Source organism: Ruditapes philippinarum, unplaced genomic scaffold, assembly GCF_026571515.1.
Source record: "Ruditapes philippinarum isolate M1 unplaced genomic scaffold, ASM2657151v2 ctg15664_1_1_1_1, whole genome shotgun sequence".
Lineage (NCBI taxonomy): Eukaryota > Metazoa > Mollusca > Bivalvia > Venerida > Veneridae > Ruditapes > Ruditapes philippinarum.
Window position 1 is genome coordinate 1 of NW_026866566.1, and position 19711 is coordinate 19711.

At 32.9% G+C, this 19711-nt stretch overlaps 1 protein-coding gene and 1 long non-coding RNA gene across 2 annotated transcripts; both read right to left on the reverse strand.

The window, feature by feature from the left end:
• Positions 1 to 320: 320 nt before the first annotated feature.
• On the reverse strand, positions 321 to 18656 carry LOC132732940 (uncharacterized). Its single transcript, XM_060719463.1, has 8 exons — positions 18348 to 18656; positions 16183 to 16367; positions 15368 to 15566; positions 14932 to 15042; positions 14499 to 14534; positions 14129 to 14254; positions 1124 to 1207; positions 321 to 1024 (listed from the first exon to the last, which is right to left on the reverse strand). The coding sequence occupies exons 1-8, from the start codon at positions 18654 to 18656 to the stop codon at positions 710 to 712; spliced, it is 1365 nt and encodes a 454-aa protein (XP_060575446.1). The 3' UTR covers positions 321 to 709.
• LOC132732941 (uncharacterized) lies at positions 6834 to 10243 on the reverse strand. Its single transcript, XR_009626113.1, has 2 exons — positions 10129 to 10243; positions 6834 to 7796 (listed from the first exon to the last, which is right to left on the reverse strand). It is a non-coding gene; the product is annotated as an uncharacterized LOC132732941 (long non-coding RNA).
• Positions 18657 to 19711: the final 1055 nt, after the last annotated feature.

A 19711-nucleotide genomic window follows, 5' to 3' on the forward strand; every position in this document is an offset into this window, starting at 1 on the left:
CTTTATTTCTTTCTTTCTGATACTGATCTTTCTCTTTATTTTTCATTATACATATATTTTCATTATTCCACATGAGTTCTTGCATGCATCAAAAGAGCCCAACCAGCATTCCACTGCTTTAATGATACACAATTTTCTGTTCTGACTCTCAAATTGCTAAACCACAATAGAAATTACATAAATATACTTTACCTTAGTGATTTCGTGAAAAAAACAAAACAAAAAACAAAAAAAACATTATGTTCTACGGCACATATTATATGATATATTGCAATGATGAATTTGATTTTAAAATTTTATTCAATATATCATTTGAGCTCAAAGGGAAAAGTACTGAAGTATTCAGTAGGAAAAAACAACAACACAATAATACATTATTGTGTAAACTAATTGCCATATGGATACTTAAGTTGCTATTATATGCTAAAAATAAACAATACCACACAATATTATAAAGCATTATTCTTTGGAAAATTGTCTTTTTTACATGAACATTCTATTATCGTATTTTCTATTTGACATAGGATATGGTTTCATACCCTTCTAGTATTTTCTATTATCGTTCTTGTATTTTCTATTTTTTATGTATTGTTTTTTTCCTCTATACAATCACTTATTCTAAGGTTTTACCACAATGGTCATTCCTTTAAAACATAAAACAATTTCAAACTTTAAAGTCATTTCTTTTCCATGCAAGATCTTGCAGCATTTAACATGTCGATACATTTTCATTATTTGGCTTGGAATCTGAATCGCAACCTTGCGCAATACCTTTGCAGACAACAGGACCGTTTTCGTGTAACAGCATTGCTGGCCAAACAATATATTTAATATATGGTCCACTGTTTGTATACTCCTTGTATAGATTCTTGTCAAATGTGTCCTGTTCGTTTACGTCAATAACATGTATACACATAGGTAGTGACTGGACCAACATCATCCAACAAACATATATACATTTTCTAATAAATGGCTTCAAAGCAGGTACAAAGTCATCTTCCGTCCAGCTTGCTTTTATGTAGGCCTGTGAAAGAAATAATATGGGAATTATTTTAAACACATAATGTGTGTAATTTAAAATAAATCGAGTCACCGTGAAAAATATTATATTTCAGATAAATACCTTTTGAACTACGGGAACCATGGTTTCGGCAACTTCCTTCTGAAAAACTTTTAATTTATCCAGTATGGTCTCGGAGCCTTGGAACTGTAATTAAAGATATCACATTCATAATATAACCTAAACAAAAAACAATTTAATACTTTTATGAAAGACAAACTACACTAATTTCCATTGACGGATGAATGAGCATTATGTTTTTTTTACGAAATATTAGAAAATGATTTTAATGATCATGTCATTCAAATACAGTAGGGTGAACGTGTCAGTTTACACGCAAAACGCACGTTACACGCTATACGAACGCACGTTACACGCTATACGAACGCACGTTATACGCACGCAAAACGAAACGAAATACGCAGACGCACGCAAAACGATATACGCTAAACGAAATACGCTAAACGATATACGCACGCTAAAACGCACGCAAAATGAAAACGTTTCTAAACCTTTATCAAAACATCGTAATCATTTTAGGTTTTTAACAACTTTAGCTACATGTAGATCGTTTAGCGATAAATTTTGATTATCATATAGATCTATACTGTACTGGTATGCGAGCAGTTCCCGTACAGAAGCAGTACCCGTATTTTCCATTTAAACGCTTGATTTTTACATGCATTCTTCAAAAATTCACTTCAAATCAAGCAGATACATAAAGGAGACAAAATCTAAGTGTCAGTTCGGCAGTACGTATAAAAAGTCTCATTTTAAATCACTTTCACCTGTGCGTTGTCAAAACGTGACCTTGTTTTATCTGGGGGATTCCGTCCTTGCGCGCATGCGCAAACATACATACACGTGAGGCATGTTAAAGGGTTTTCCACTAATACCACCTGTTTACAGATAAGAAGGCAATGTGATGAAAACTTGTTTAATTATCAGAATTTTGACCAATATTACTATATAAAATAATTTTATGGCTTTGATGCGTAAAATATCATGCATACAAGCATGCCATCGCATGTGAATGCGTTGGGGGTAACGGTACCGGGTAATAGATACACGCGTTTAGTCTACTTTCTATTTCCTGAATTACATCTATTTATCTCTTAGAAAATGCTCTGTTCAATAATTATAAATGAAAAATAGGTCCGATATAACAAACTTGTATAATTATAATGGGTTAAATTTTATGTACGGGAACTACTTCTCTTCAAACAAAAAAATGGATAATTTCGGTACCCCATATGAGGCCTCATAACTAAGGGTTGTTCTATGTTTAGAACATCATGGAATTTCCATTATTTGTGTGACGAGCTGAATATTGATGTGTAACATTCAAATTGTGGTGAGTGAGCGTAATAAAAAATAATGTTTAAGTCACTACGATTTTTGTACGGGAACTGCTCGCATGCCAGTATGGTAGCTAGAAATGTATTTTAAACGAGTTTATGTAAGAACTGAAATGCACTCAACCTAGCACTGAAATTAATTTTTGTCACAGCCTCAACAAATGATTTTTAGAAATATTTATAAGCTATCGTGGCGCTAATATCGAAAGTAAAATAGTTAGGATAACGTGTTCCTTTTTATGCGCAATCAAATAAAGAACTATCCTTGCATTCACTACGTAATCTCTACGTAATAGTCCCAACATGGCCGACATTGAATTACATTGAATGCATTGCAAATTTTTTTATAAATATACAGTGCTAACAATTAAATTCAGATGGATTTATGAGGCATATCTATATATTAAGTGAGGCTGCATCATAAACAATCGAACTATATAATCTTGAGTGTAAAATAAAGGAATAAACTATTTTGACAGAAGTCACGAAAACAGATTAAAAACACAGGATTCTACCACGGATAACATTAAGGGAAATGGATAACACTAAGGGAAAAGCATCCAGAATCAGGAATGATTAAATTGCTGGCACAATACGTAGATTTAAGTTGATGTCCTGTATGTTTCATTAGGACACCGCATGATTTATCTTGTCTTGTCGCCAGTAAAATCTTCTCAAACGAAAGTGAAAGTAGAAATAAACAGTCTTCTGAAATCCAGTGAAATCACAAAAAAAGGTAAAAATTTCTAGGCATTACAATATGTGAGTATATATAAATATTAAGACGCAATTTTATTTTAGGTCTGAAACAGCAGTCGAGAGTAAAAAATGAGGAAAATAAGGAAACCGGTTGTGATGTAAAGTTATTGGATTTACAAAGACAGCGCAACAGAAATTATTTTTCATATCACTTAAAATTGAAATTTATTGACGTGCGCTTAAGAGGATATTGAATGCGTGTAAGTTCAATGCTGAATTTATTGCACAAGTTGAATAAAATTATATTATGCAACCTCTAGCTGGTGAGTATAATATTTACTTTATTCAATGAGTGCAATAAATTCAGTAATGAACATACACAAATTTAATTTAATATTCTATTTAACACATACTTAAAAATAAAGACCGTTTAAAGTGAAATCAGAGTCATTTTTCTTTGACGCGCCTATAGTTTAACGCTAACATTTAGCATGTCTTTACACTATGTTTGTATATACGCTAATGACGTCACGTCAAAATATATGCACGGCCGTTACAATGCCATATTTACGGAGTCGCAAAATCGGCACTGGTGTGTGATAATATAATGCTTTATCACACACCGGTGCCAATTTTCCCACTCCGTAAATATGGTATTGCACATCTGTGCATATAATTGACATGATGTCATTAGCGTTATACAAACATTGTGTAAAGACACACTTTAAATATGCAGCCTGACTGGGACTTGAACCCGGGACCCCTTGAATACAGTGTCGAAGCTGACTAGGGCTAAGCTATCAGTCCGCTTGCATACTCCTCCCATCAATAGTGAACAGTTCTTAGCTGTAGAAATGAAAAAATCAGTTTTACAGTATCCTTTTTGTGATTCCATATACCATGCCAGTAATGGTCCCCTGACAGGGAAGGGAACACTTCCTTACTGATAGTGGATCTGAACACCTCAGTGTCTGCATTATAGGACATTTGCCATACCTTTTTTTATTTTTTAATGAAATTTGGTGGATTTTTTTTCCATATCAATCAAACAGATGTAATTGTTACTCAATATTATAGTAAATATGTTGCCTTACAACTTAGTTTCATTTCCTAGGAGGTTATAATAAGGTAAAATTACCCCCATTTTTAAAGATGTAATGCATTTGCTTGAACAAATAGGCATCATAGAAAATTTACCCTATCTTTCTTCATTGTCAATATAATTCAATGGTTTTCTTATTTTAGTCAATTAGATGTAGTTGTACTTGATAGTATAACATTATTTGGCTTTACTTGACCAGAAGGTTATAAATAGGTAAACTTACCCAAATTTTCAATGATTTAGTGTGGTAAAGTTATTAATAAGGCATTATAGAAAGTTAGCCATTATTTCTTAATTTTCAATGAAATTTTTTGGGATTTTCTTATATAAGTCAATTAGATGTAGGTATTACTTAATATAATAATACTATGTTGCTTAACTAACTTTGATTCATTTACCATAAGGTTATAATCAGGTAATATTACTCCCATTTTTAATGAATTAGTGTGTAAGCTTGTATAGTTATACATAATAGGAAATAAGCCATAATTATTTTAATATTAAATGTAATTTATTGAGATATTCTTACTTTAATCAATAAGATATGCATGTTAATTAATATAATAGATTTATGTTGCACTTATAATTCTGTTTCATGTCATAGGCTGTTATAATAAGGTAAAAATCCCCATTTTGTAGTGAATTAGTGTTCTATCTTAAGACAGTAAGGTATCTCAGGAAATTTGCAATAACTCTTATATTTTGTAATGAAATTTGGTGGGACTTCCTTACTTTAGTCAATTAGATATGTTTGTTAATTAATATGATAGATTAATGTTTCTCTTATAGCTTTGTTTAAATTCCAAGCCTCTTATAAGAAGGTAAAATTTTCATATTTTGTAGTGATTTAGTGCATTTTCTAGGACATTTAGGCATCTTAGGAGATTTGCCATAATTCTCATATTTTGAAATGAAATTTGTTAGGACTACCTTATTTTAGTCAATTAAATATGTTTGTATATTAATATAAAAGATTTATATTATATAAAAAATTCTGTATCATTTCCTAAGAGGTTAAGTTTAAGGTAAAATTGATATTGTAGGAAAATTAAAATTACAATCAATTGAAATTGCACAGGTCCCAAAAGATATAAGTATGCAAAATGGATTTTTGTAAATTTAAATAAATACATAGGTGATATTTAAGTACATGTATATTATAGTTAGAATTTTATCAGTTTTGAGGTTATAACTTACATGAGGGAAGTTAAACAAGTGACTTGGGACTACAGCATACCTAGCTGAGAAAAATCTTCAAAGAATTATATGGTTATATATGGATAGGTTATATACTTTTAAGTTAGCAAAGGGCGACACAGGCTCATCTCAGGTATCTTAAAGGGGTATTACCCTAGCGAAAAAGAAATCATGTTATATGATTAAACATGATAAGACGTGTACAAACATGTTTTTTTCCTCATTGACCATGTTGGTCAATCATGTCTTATAAACATGTTTGACCATCAAACATGATTGTGGATGAAAATTACAATTTGTTCAATAAAACATCTGTATTTATTTCAAGTAATATTATAATGACTTTCAGGGAGAGGTAAAAATCATAAAGATTGTTTTTTTCTGCAAACAATCTTACAAGAAATCAACATATTCAATCATGAATAAACATGATAAATTTATAAAAAAAAAATCAAACAAATCTCTTTTTTTTCTTGTTACTTTCATCAAATAAGTTATTCTTTTGGATAAAAAAGTATCCATACATTTCAACTTTGTGTAAAAATAGCCTTAAACGCTTTAATAATTACTGACACATTGACCCATTTACTACTAAGAGAATAACATAGTCATACATGATCAAACATGGCTGAACATGATAAATTCCAAGTTGATATTTTTTAACAAATAAGCATTTTTTAAATTACATCTTACAACAGGATTTTACTTTCTGTGAAAACACTGATAAAAAGAATAGTTTCAGTTGTTTTGTTTACAATTTTTTTATAGGAAAGCAAACATGTTTAAACATGACTGAATTTTGAATATAATAAAATTTTCAGACAGCTCAGAGCATGATTCAGCATCTCCTTGGTTATAATCCTAGAATCCATCTGCTAGGCCATAAATGTAGGTTAAACATATTGTCCCCATTTTCAACAGTTTTACAGCATTTATCGGAATATAAGATAAGCATTGATATAAAGCATCAAAGGGCACTGGGAAGAAGTAAATGTAGCAAAATTAATTAAAATGGTAAATTAAGGTAGGATCTTAATTTCAGAAGCCGGGGATTATGTACCACAATATGAGGCATAAATTGATAGTGGGATATATTACCCTTAACTGTAGCCATAAAAGCTAAGTTTAGGTACAAAAATCACATTATGTTCCTACCAGTTACAAATATACAACAGGCAAAATAAAATATTCCATACAGGACGCGGAACTTCAGTTCGGCGAAAGTAAAAAAAAACTCAGTTAAGAATTACCAATTTTTCCATATGAAGGTTATGGTTGCAAAGCAGAGCTCAAACTCGCCATCCACCATTTATGGCAGACAAGAGTTACTGCAAATACTACTTAAACTTGAAAAAATTTAACAAAACAAAGGAAAATATCTTGGAATATAAAATATTTTCATGAAATTGAACACCTATTCAAGAATCTGAATTTATTTGTATCCAAAATCAATACTTTTTAGTTAACATATCATTTTAGTATCTATTATATAAGACAGATTTGAAGAAGTGACCCGTAAATCACTACCACAGGGATTGTACCTATAATAATTAACACTAATTGTCACATTAAAGTTGTATTTTGTAATATTAGACTTATACATGTATTTTACTGTCTCAAACTGCGATTCAAATGATGCAATCTAAAATACGCCAGTCACTTGAACAAATATGGAACACAACTAACTTTAAAAATTGTATTTTCAGTTTGAATAACAAACACTTCTTCAATTATCTTATCTACAAGAACAACATGAACATCCTTCAGTTTTCATTCTTAACAGATCATGAGATGGCATCCAACATCACAAAAAGGATGTACTTGTTCTGTTATTGTACATATGTCCAACAGCAAACAACTTCTCATCCACAATATTTTCTATGAAATATGATATAGCTAATATCACACTATCCAGGCACAAAACAGTGTAACAGTTTTTTCATTTGTTTGTACTTTTCGGAATAAAGAAATTTTCCTTTGTCTTAATATTCTGTGTGTTATTCTATAATCTTTTACATTGTTCAAACCAATCTTAGCAAGAACATAGCATTGTTCTTCTTTAGATGCAAAATTTCCTTTTGAATATTCAGTGCCAGAGGGTTTTTCATCACCTGACATAAGTTAACCAGTATTATTTGGACAAACTCTTGATAGAAAATCTAACCAACAGGGTTTGCATCAGCAATCATTTCAGTACTTTTAGTTCAGATATACAGATCTGTTAACTTGTCCGAATTACTCTTCCTTGTATTTTCATGGTCATAGAAATTGTCACACTCATACATGTTAAAGGTAGCACTCTACAGTTAATTTCAAGTTCCTCAGCCGTCAATGTCCTACAAGCAATACGTCAATCTATTCTGATACCAAACTACACAACCTGGAAAAAGAAAACACATTTTGTTGAGAACGTATATGACATAAGATTGCAAATCTACAAAGAAATTATCCCATCTGCATTAGGCAGGCAGTAAAAAAAATGCAATTCATTCTGTTGAAGCCCAAAATCTACAGTGGACGGAGACCCAAAACAACACATTTCGTCCCTCTGGCAAAAATCAAATATACAGGCTAAAGGAATACCGTCTCTGCTTTAGCTACTCTCTAAACATGCAAAATATCACAAAGTAACAGGTGCTCAACCTTGTAGATTTTTTGCTACTGCTAAAAGTTGTCCTTATAAAATTAAATTAAAAAAAAATAATATGATGGACACTTGTATGAAATAACAAAAAAATTATACCCTAAAAGTTTAAATGTAGACAACAAATATTATCATATCTTTATCTTAAATTGTAATTAAATAATGAATCTAGATCAGCAAATCAAATGTCACAAGCAGGGTTGTCATTAACATTTTTTGCAGAAGGTTTGTTTTGAACTTGAGGCGGTCATTTCTGTCTTTATCATGCATAACAAAGAGTGTTTTCTTAATTTTGAGGCGGCCCATAATGCATTTGAGACAGGCATTTTGGCCTCCTGCCGCCTCTTAATGACAACCCCTGACACAAGTTAATTTTCTTAAAAGGAAGTGGCTAGCTGTACGGGCCCGTACGGCTAGCCAAAAGTTTTATCCGTATGTGAGTCACGTACAACTAGCCTGGACAAACTGTATTGGCTAGCCGTACGGCACTTTTCAAAAATAAATGGAAGTCGAAAATGCATATGTTATTTTGTGTCTTTAAATGACGATTTTAATCAAATCTCCTCATTTGTCCTAGTTTGTTCACTTCAATAAAGATGCTCCGCAATTTTGCACAAAAAAAATGAATACGAGTAAGTGTTGTATAATCTAGCTTAATAAAATTAAGTGTCAAACTTGCATGTTATATCGTCCTTAATGTTCATGCTTATGATTTGTATGAAAGATGAATTGTTAAATCTGTTAAGCACATGGATCGAATAAATAATGATTGGAGGGGAATAAATAAATACATGTAAATAAAAAAAAAAAGAATATTAGAAAAAACGGTGAAAAAGAAAAATAATTTAATAATGCAAACTTTCCTTAATGATCGACGATGGACAAACTTCTATACCGACGGTAATTGACGCAATTATCAGTGCCCAACAACAATTATTTTCGGTGTTTTTTTTTTTTCAATTTAAAAATTAAACTTAATGAAACAAAAAAGGATTATCATCAAAATTTTGTAAACTATTTAAATTGATGTTATGTAACTGCAACCAAATGCTATTTTTTCTCGACGTCTTGAGAGGACAAAGAACATTCTTTACTGTAGCCAACGTGTCGATTAATCTCTAAAAAGTAAACATTCTTGACTAAAATTCTCTTTTTAAGTCATAATTAACATATGCACTTTCGCCTTCCATATATTTTTGAAAAGTGCTGTACGGCTAGCCAATACAGTGTGTCCTGGCTAGTCGTACCTGACTCACGTACGGCTAGAACTTTTGGCTAGCCGTACGGGCCCGAAAAAATGTAAATGAAAGAAAGTTACAGCCGGCTTATTCAAGTTTTTTTATAAAAATAATTTATTTTCTCATTACAAAAATATATATTTTAGGCAAACAAAGATGAATATTACTATATTTGCCTTTTATTTGGGTGTATCTATTCTGGGTATAGTCTGGGTACTTCGTGCGGGTCGATTTGTGCCGCCGATTTCCCATGTTTCCGTACCAAATATCCCCATAATAACCCCTCGGAATTAATTTCATTCAAGGACGGCAATCGCCAAATATTTGCAACATTGCTTTGTTTCTCTAGGTCTTTGGTATTTTGCCTCGCGGGCAGAAACTTCATGATGAGAATTTTTTTGTTGTTGTTGTTTACGGAAGTACAAACTAGCCGGTCACTTGTTTTCTAAAATCTGATTCGACAATCACAACTTGTTCGACCAATCAGAAGCGTTGATTCATACCAAGGTGCGTAATGCACACAATCGCTCATAATGCACAAAAAAAACTTTTTGAATTTAACGAAACGGACAAAAACATCACCTGTTTATAAAATCAAATGGGCAATAGAGTTCTTTCAGTTCTCACTCGAGATAAGAGGCAACCAATACCCTCAGAAATCTAAACGGATTTACGTGATTCACAAAAATGATCCTGGAGGCTGGCTAAAATACGGAACTTACGGACTTTTCCGGATGTTATTCTAATAATAAATATACAGCTAGCAAACGGGTTGTAGCACTTACCGTGGTGTCAGAACAAAACATATTGTTATATATAATGACATTTACCTTCTTCAGCTTCTGAAAACCTCGAAATCCACCAAAATCGCATGTTTACAGTTTCTTCAAGTGTTATCTTTCTATACTTCCGGTTTAGAAAATCACGTTACCTTCAGCGCCACCTAACCCAAAGTTTATATTTAGCAACCAATAGATTACACGAATACATGTGCGGTTAGTTTTAAACGAGGGAAAAATCAAAATGGCTGAAAAATGAAAGTGCTTGTTTATTGGACTTTGGCGAACAACTGGTCGTTTGTCAGCACTGCCGCTGATCGGGGAGGGTCAATGCCTGGGACAAGAACATTTTCCAAGTTCCAGGAGAAATGGTATCCTGCTATACCCATCGCATGTAAGTTCTTCATCTGCACGCATGCTTCCGAGCACAAGGACAGTCTTGATAATTAAAATAAGATTGCTCTTGCTTTCAATTAAAATTCAAAAGGTCATCCAAAATACCTAGCAAAATGCCAGTCTTCTGGAAAGTTATCGGTCCGGACGGCCGACCGAAAATTTGGCATCTTGGCCGAAATGGTTTTTAAGGAACAATCGACCATATATCTAGAAATTTTGGAGGAAATTATTTAAATTCTCATAGCCACAAAATTTCCACTTATAAATGAATGAAACTTAACTTAAAAAAGAGATTTTAACTGTTAAATTATTAAGTTTTTTGTCATTTATTAACATTTTTTCGGATAACACGAAGTCCGGATAAGAAAAAAAATAAAATGATTTATTTTGCTTATTCAAAGTCAGTGTTTCCTTTGGCAGGTTTGCAACATTTGATCATCTGGAGGATGTCCTGGAGAGGTATGTTCTTCACCATCGAAGAAATTCAAAACCATAGTGCAACTGGTAAAAAGGCCAACAAAGACCAAGTTTGATCCTGCCAAATTTAACTTTATCAGCAAGCTCGTTCAGAAACATTTTGATATCAGGAAGTGGTCATTAAGACACAAAATGTGAAGCAGTTAGTATTCCAAGTGACAATGTAAATCAAGTATTGACATAATGAAAATTACTTTTGTGCTGAAAAAAAAAGAAAGAAAAGAAATAAAAAAGAATTGTGTCCAGGGTTCTGATCTCAAAAGTTGTAATTTAAGTTTTACCTCATCTGAGCGTACTCGAGATGAACTTTTGTGATTGCCTTTGTCTGTTGACTTGTGCTGATGTAAAACAATGTCAGCTTTGTTCTTTTGAAAATGTTTGAACATGTTTGAAAATGTCAAATGACCCCTTGATTTGGATATATTAACATGTTCGACCATGTTATGGAATCTTTATTTGTATATGTTTAAACATGTTTAGATGTGTTTGGATCGTGGTGCCATTTAATGTGAATGTTTAAACATGTTCCATCATGTTTTGGGAACATTTTTAATCATGTTTAGATGTGTTTGACAGTAAAGTAGTAGTTACATGATCAACCATATTAAAACATGTTCTGTGAACGTTTTCAAACATGTCCAAAACATGATAGCTGGATAGAACAAAAACATGTCAAAATGTGATTGACCATGATACTCTTTTTTTGATCATCAAACATGACTAATCACGATTGTTGACTGATCCTGTTAGATCATGGTGCCATTTCACGTGCATGTTTAAACATGTTTAAAACATGTTCAAAACATGTTCAGACATTTCGAAATAACATGTAAGAACGTGTTTAAAACATGTTTAGACATGTTTCAATCATGAAATTTTCGCTAGGGTATGTTAAGTAATGGTTACGGATTGATAAATCTTTAAAGTGATTTTAGAAAATATACAGAATAAAAATAAAAAAAAGCTCTATATGTTTACCAAAGTGGGTTATAATATGGACCTCATAGAAGATTAAGATATATTTGAGCTGGGTCACGATAAAACCATGGACATAATAGATTTGCGACCAGCATTGATCCAGACCAGCCAGCGCATCTGTTCCCTAACAGTGTCTCTACTTGTTATACGGTTTGTAAGTGAACAGCATGGATCCTGATCAGACTGCGCGGATATGCAGGCTGGTATGGCGATCCATGCTGGTCGCCATACTACTATGTTGGTTTTGTCGTGACGCGGCTCATTTAACTTTTAACATGTAAACACTGAACTGGATCAGGAAACAAGGATTGACAATTTTATTAAGATTGCTAAAATAATAATTGTAATTTTTTTTTATTGTACATAATAGGAATATTGCTATATCATTGTATTCTCTTTTAGTTTGTTTGATTGGACTGGTTGAAATTCATAGAAATCCCTAATCAAGGTATCATTATTTAACAAAACATATATTTATTAAATATCACAAGTAATAACAATACATCAATATGACTGTCAGACAGATCTTGAAACAAAATAAAAGGCTTTAAAAAGCCCAGGGCCACATACAAAAATAGTAGTCTATGCTTTGATTATAGGCTGACAGATAGGGGAATTTTGTAAAGGGTGGCTTAGCCTGTCTGTTGTGATAACATGTCTAAAAAGTACATCATGGTATATTTTAGCCACCATAGAATTTATCTAGAAAAAAATCTAGCTATTTTTATTTGTACAAAAATATAGAAATAATACAATGTATAATTAGTAAAATGTTCACTATACATGTACAAATAATGAAACTATTAACAAATGTCGGTACAGCCGCGGTACGGTATTTAGAGGGTCACGGGTTCGAGTCCATGTCAGGATGCACTTTTTTCTCACCCTGTGACTGATATAACATTTGTATAGCCCAGGTAGAAATTAAATCACAATGTTAAGTAACCCTGGGAAATTCGAAGAAATATTTGCATACACAGTAGGTTTATAACGATTCAGTATTTTAACAAGTAAAACGTGTAAGCGGCCGAATAGCTCGGAGGAACTCAAGAGCCGCGGAATGGTATTCCGCGAGTGTCAGGGGTTCGAGTCCCTGCCAGGCTGTTACATATCAATATAAATCTGTCAAGAAAAAAAGGGAGGAACTGTCTAAAATAATTATCACCCTAAATAGGATTCGGATCGGGTTCGGACAGTCTTTGATGAAAAGTCAGAAGATGAACTTGTAAAGGGGGTGGGGTGCTAGTCTGATTACCATCATTTGATGTCTGACGAACTTCATATCTAATATATATTGGTACGCATATAAACACATGTTTGCTGAATTTAATATAAAAAATGTTGCAATTAATTAGTAACTAAATCTTATATGCGTATGTAAACTAGGATTAAAACTAATTTATCTTCGGCGTAAAGCATGTAGTAATCTGACCAGTATTCACCGCGAGGTCACAAACTTTAAAACGTTAATGTAAACATCACAATAATACTTCTTTATATAATATTTCTATTCTTTGACAGGGACACAGAACATCTCTTACATGTTTAAGAAACAAGAAATGTACATAATATATCTATCTAAGATATTCTTTTACTTCTGAATAGTAACAGACGCATAACACGGTACTTTTTAAAAGCGCTTAGACGAACGCAGACGCACGCTAAATAAGAAACGCACGCTTTCAGACGCACGATAAACGAAAAACGATACACGGAAAACGAAAAACGTTAAACGCTTGAAAACGATGCACGCTTGAGAAAGCGTTTCAGCAAACGCACGTTGCACGCTATACGCACGCACGTTACACGAAAAACGGACGCACGAAAAACGCTATTTTTGACAACCGAAACGTTCACCCTACTGTACAATGCTTTCTTCAATCATACATCTAAATCATCACATATATTCTAAATGTATTATTGTCATAATAATTATTATATAAAAACATTTTCCAAATAATGTACTTCACTGAAAGCTTTATCAATTGTGATTTTTATATAATCATAACCATCATCATTATCATCTTCATCATCATCATCATCGTCGTCATCATCATCAGCATCAACACCTCCACCACCATGACCACCGCCACCATCATTATTATGATCATTATCTTAATCATCATCATCATAATCGTTATTATTATCATTATTATTATCCTTCATGCAGTTTTGGGAATAGCATTATTGTTTTATTTACCGCTAATGATGCTCGGAAGCTTTTTGTATAAGATTCATGACCCGTTTTATATCTCCACCTTTCATTTAGCTCGAAGTTTTCGTTACTGCTGTCTTCACTAATTTCTGATTTTCGAATGTTAGAAACCTATAAGATGATGATGGTAAGGTATTTAAGACCTCTGTGAAAATGCATGTTTAAATATATATCATATAACAAATACATATATTTTCTTTCTTTACATGACTGGAAACTAGTTCAATACAGTCAATTGAAACTTAAAATGAATTTCTTTACCTTCATACTTTAAAACATTGTTTTAAGAAACACATAATTATGATTATTGATGAATGCAATTTGTATTATGGAAAATATTCTAGAAAATTTTTACCCGCTTCTTTGGCATTGTTGTCACGCTCGTCTCGTTCTAGAATGCAAACATCATTACAATAAATACATTATAATTATTGTAGAAAATAATAATTATTATAATATTTTTAGCGGAACAAAGACACTCCTGTTCTATCCTGATTGCTCGGATTGGCTCCATTTCAGTTTATGTTTGGGAAAGAATAAGGCTAGTGGAAAATGTACGTTTGCCATTTTGCAAACAAATGGAAACACCAACAAAAACAAAAACAGACAAAAAATGTGACATATATTACAAGAATAGCACATGACATGGATCAAATCTAGCGAAATAAATCTGACAGTCAACCATTCTAAGTTATCTGAAGTGTTGTCATATGAATTAACCACTCAGGCATTTGGCCTTTGAAGAAAAATATTTTGCAATATTATGTATGACAAATAAAATACTTCACTGCATCTGGATGTTCTTGTAAACGTTTATACTCTTCAAACAGATAGTTGACGGTGTCATCAATTTTATCTAGCAGAGTTCCAGCCTTTTTCTTGCAAAAGTCATATATGTTCTGAAAGATTGGTGTTTTGCATGTAAAAAGATCAAATTAATAATTGAATAATAAAAACAATGTTATTTCTTCCTTAATATAATTGGGCCCTTTAACAAGTCCGTCTGGAATCAGCTTATTAAAAGATGCACATATACATGATCAATTAGCTACACATCACAGAAATCTGGGAGTCATTTATTTCTTGATTTTGACTTTGGCTTTTATTATTTATTTAAATAATGCAACTACCAATGTAAAATATGTATCTTTAAACGACTTTTTAATGGAAACACTTAGAATCCAAATGTAGCAAATTATTGATAAAAATGATTATTTTTCTTACAAGTAGCGTCAGGTAAAGTGTTGCTGTTGCCTCCTCATCGTCATGTCCTGCCCCTGTAAGACCTTGGAGCGCATCTGTCCATTCGTTGTCATGGAGTTCTCTGTACACTTCACCAACTTTAGTTGGATGATTTGTGTCAGATAGATCTGTTATTGCCGGGTTAATTTCTGTTAATTTCTCGCCTTCTAACTTACTTAGCCTGACGCATAAATATAGAATATAATTATATAAAATCTAACGCATATTGTCTTTATTGAATAATTACATGTATCTTTGTGTTTTGACGTGATCTTTTAGAAATTATATCCTTGTCAGCAAAGAAAGTAAACTTGATATTTACATTATACATCAGCAATGAAATAAGATTGAGCAAAACAAATATAAAAAATTGTAAGACATTTCGTTATCTGGGATATATACATGATATAAAAACGTCACATCATAACACTTCTTCGATACATTATTCTGACAAAGTTCGACGATAAACCAATATAAACCGATTGCTATCATTGTGCATTTTTTACAAATATCAAATTTGATATGATTAACAATATAAAAGCGTTTTCGGGATTCACTGATACATAACAGTTCATGATAAATATCTGAAATGCACTTATCTATTTTTCAATCTGGATAAATCTATTATCATTTTAGTGCAAAGTCTAAGATATGAACTGACTGAATAGCGAACAGTATAGACCATGATCAGACAACACGGATTTGCCGCCTGATCTAGGTTTACTAATGATCGCATCGATTCTTTTTTGAGAGATTTTGTTGCCGCAAGCAGGCCGATGGTTAAGGTTTCGAATTACCGTAGAAGAAGCTCCATGTTTTTTATTTCTTCCTTTTCAAGTTGATAAATATCGTCAACGCGTAGCTTCCTGAGGTCCTCTATTTCCTGCTTTAGCTGATCATTTTCTTGCTTTAGTTGCCAATCGTTCCCAGAAGAAACAGCCTCCTTACTTTTAAATGGATTTCTTATATGCCATTTCGTTTTCTAGATATAAATGATAAGAACATGCGACACATTAAATAATGTGCAGGTAGCAATAGCTAAAAATATATTCAATGACTGACTAGATTGGTATGAAAAATCATCATGCAGTTCATTTTCCAAAACTTTCTCTACTACTTTGTCGTTATAAAAATTGCGAAAGTATAACTCAAACGTAATATGAATACCGAGTATTCCACGCAAATTACTATTAAAAACGTTTCTTGAATACGGATTGCTAAATTTTAAATTGCTAGATTTTCATCTTAAAAATTAACACATTTTTTTCTGAAAATGGTAATAACCAACGGTTGGCATTAAGAAATAAATAGAAATGAGAATGAAGACTCAATCTGATTTTCCGTTGAAAAGAAATAAAAACTCCAATGTCAAGAACGGTTACATGTAGCACCGTTTTAATAGTATTTCATCCTCAATGATCTCGAGTGATCAGAGAAAATAGAACACTGAACGGCAATAGGGACAATGCATGTTATTAAAGCAGGCGTAACCTGGTGAAATGTTTATGAGACATATTTAAATTATTCCTCTTTATTTTATGTTTTCAAGTGGATTACTGACTTATCCGTGAAAATTATATTTGATCATTTCACAGTGAAAATTATCAAAATATAATTTCACACTTTTCAATGACGAAACTACTTTTTTAAGATTTTTCCCATGTGGTACCTCAATTTTATTTTTGCTGACAATTCTGACAATGTCAGGCTGTTTAAAGAAAAAGAAAAGCTGAAATTGATAAATAACTTATAAAACTGATAAATAATAAAGAAGAAAACTTACTTCTATTCATTCAAATTCCAATCACCAAATTTCGTCTCTAATTTTTTTGTTTCATTTTTACAGTCTGAAAAATACTTTCCTTCCACACGCAAAACTGCTCTTGATGACATTTAGGCATATTAAAGTATCCTACGACCAATAACTGCCGTATGCTTTAAGAAAAATTGAAAAGCAATGACAGCCATCACTCGAAGAATAAGAAAAACAACCCACCGTTCCTGAGCCAGCTTCCAAGTTTTCCATTTTCCTAGCTGCTTTTTTTAATGTTTTCACATTTGTCAACACTTATTTTTTGGCTGTTTCAATCCTCAAATAAGTTTTCTTTCTTTTAAAAATGTGTATGACTAACAAATCCAAATGATATCCCTCTGAATCATACACAATTATTTTCCTCCCGTGAAATACACAACTTTAAAAAATGGCTGCTGCTTACATTTTACAAAGCCAGGTCTTATATCAATTCGCAGTAAGTAACAGAAATATGGATGGATGGTTGGACTTTTTCTCCTACAAGAATTGTTTGTTTTTATTATTAAAACAAGCGATCATTCATATTTCTTTATTAAAATGAATAAAATCACCGTCATTTAGCGTTGGTTGTCGGACTTATTTTTCAGCTCAAGACTTTTTGTTTTTAATGAGAAATTCCAACAAATGGGGCTCTCATTTGAGAAAACAGATTTTAATATTAACGTTAATATTATGGAAATTTCGTTTTAACTTGTTTGTAAGCATGAAATAAAAGAAAATTTGTTTGTTTGTTGTGTAAGATGTAATTTTGTTTCATCTCGTAAACTTTAAAAACAGAAGTCTCACTTGTGGCTACGCCACTCGTGAGAATACTGATTTTAAAGCCCACTCGATGAAATAAAATTTCATCTTACACACAAACAAACAAATATTCTCTATTTTTCCTTACCGCGTTACATATTTTAAATAAACATGCCCATTTTTTAATATGAACAAAATCATTTTTTAGTAATTTTAAAAAAAGTTATACATATGTATTGACTGAATAACAAATACTTTAGACATTGATCAGACAGCGCAGATGTAACGGCTGATCTTGGTCTTCACTGGTACAATTGGTAGAAACAGTAGTGACAAGAAGATTAATGGTTGAGCTATCTCTTTTTCTGACATACAAATGCAACGAGAAATTTGATACATTATAATTACCTTGTTGACATGACTTAACTTCTTTTCTGTCTCAACCATTAATATCTGCAGCTGATGCTCGATCACGTCTGGAGGCTTATTTTTGAGTTGTTGTATTGTAGCATAAATATGTTCTAATTCAATTTCAACGTTTTCAAGCAGACTACCTTGACATTGCTTTTCACTTTCTGCATCTTCGTTTGATGAAATATAAAAGGTTGACTTTTGCTCGGAAGGATTGTTACCCCTACAGAAAATAAAATAACCATACTTCGTATACTTTCTATTGTTTGGAATCGGAGCGCTCCAAATCAGCCTACAACTGTACATATTTTGCTTAATTTCCATACGCTTAACTATAGGTTATCACAAAACAAATGACAATGTGGTGGCTTATTTTGTACACTTAGCGTGTTGCGACAACACAACCTATATCGTAATCGCCTTTTCGTCTTGTAGTCTTGTCGCTAGCGAAAAGCACCAAACAGCGCGTTGTCGCACTGTCGTCTGGTCGTCCTGTCACTAGCGAAGCACGTCAAACGGTGCGTTGTTATCGACAAGACGGCAAGACGACAGTGCTACAACACGCCGTTTGGCGCTTTGTCGTGCTGTCGCTTGCAACAAGACGACACAATAAAGTGTTCCAAATCAGCCACCATATACATGCGCGTTAGAAAAAATGAAATAAATACATGCTTGCACTGCTGTTGATCATTATGTTGCCATTCATGTTTTCGCCCAACGAACCTGTCAAGCGAAAAGTCGAGAATTAACAAGTTAAAACGGTAGGGACGCGGAGCGAAAACACGCTAATTAGCAGAGGCGCAGGGCGAAGTTTAAATAAAATTTATGCACCCTTCGGAGGCGCGGAGCGAGATTGAAGAAAAAAAAACGGAGGGGGTGCGGAGCCAAAACTTTTCGCTTGGTGGAGTTGCGAAATGAAAACACGCAAATGAGCGGGTCGCGGGGCTAAGTTCTATTTATCAAACTTCGCCCTGCGCCCCCGCTAATTAGCCTATATTCGCTCAGCTACCCGTATTATTTATTTAATTAACTTCGTCCCGTGCCTCCGCTTATTATCGAGTTTTCGCTCCGCGCCTCCGCCATTTTAACTTGTAAATTCTCGACTTTTCGCTTGGCAGAGTCGCGGGGCGAAAACACGCTAATTAGCGGGGGCGTGGGGCGAATTTTTATTCATTAAACTCCGCCCTCGCTAATGAGCATGTTTCGCTCCGCGCTCCCGCCATTTTTACTAGTTAATTCTGGACTTTCCACTTTGGGGTCGCTGTACAAAAACACGAATGGCTCAAAACTGCCACAATAGATTATGCTAAAATAATTTTGATTTAAATTTGATCTGCATGCATCCATGATAATTCTATGAA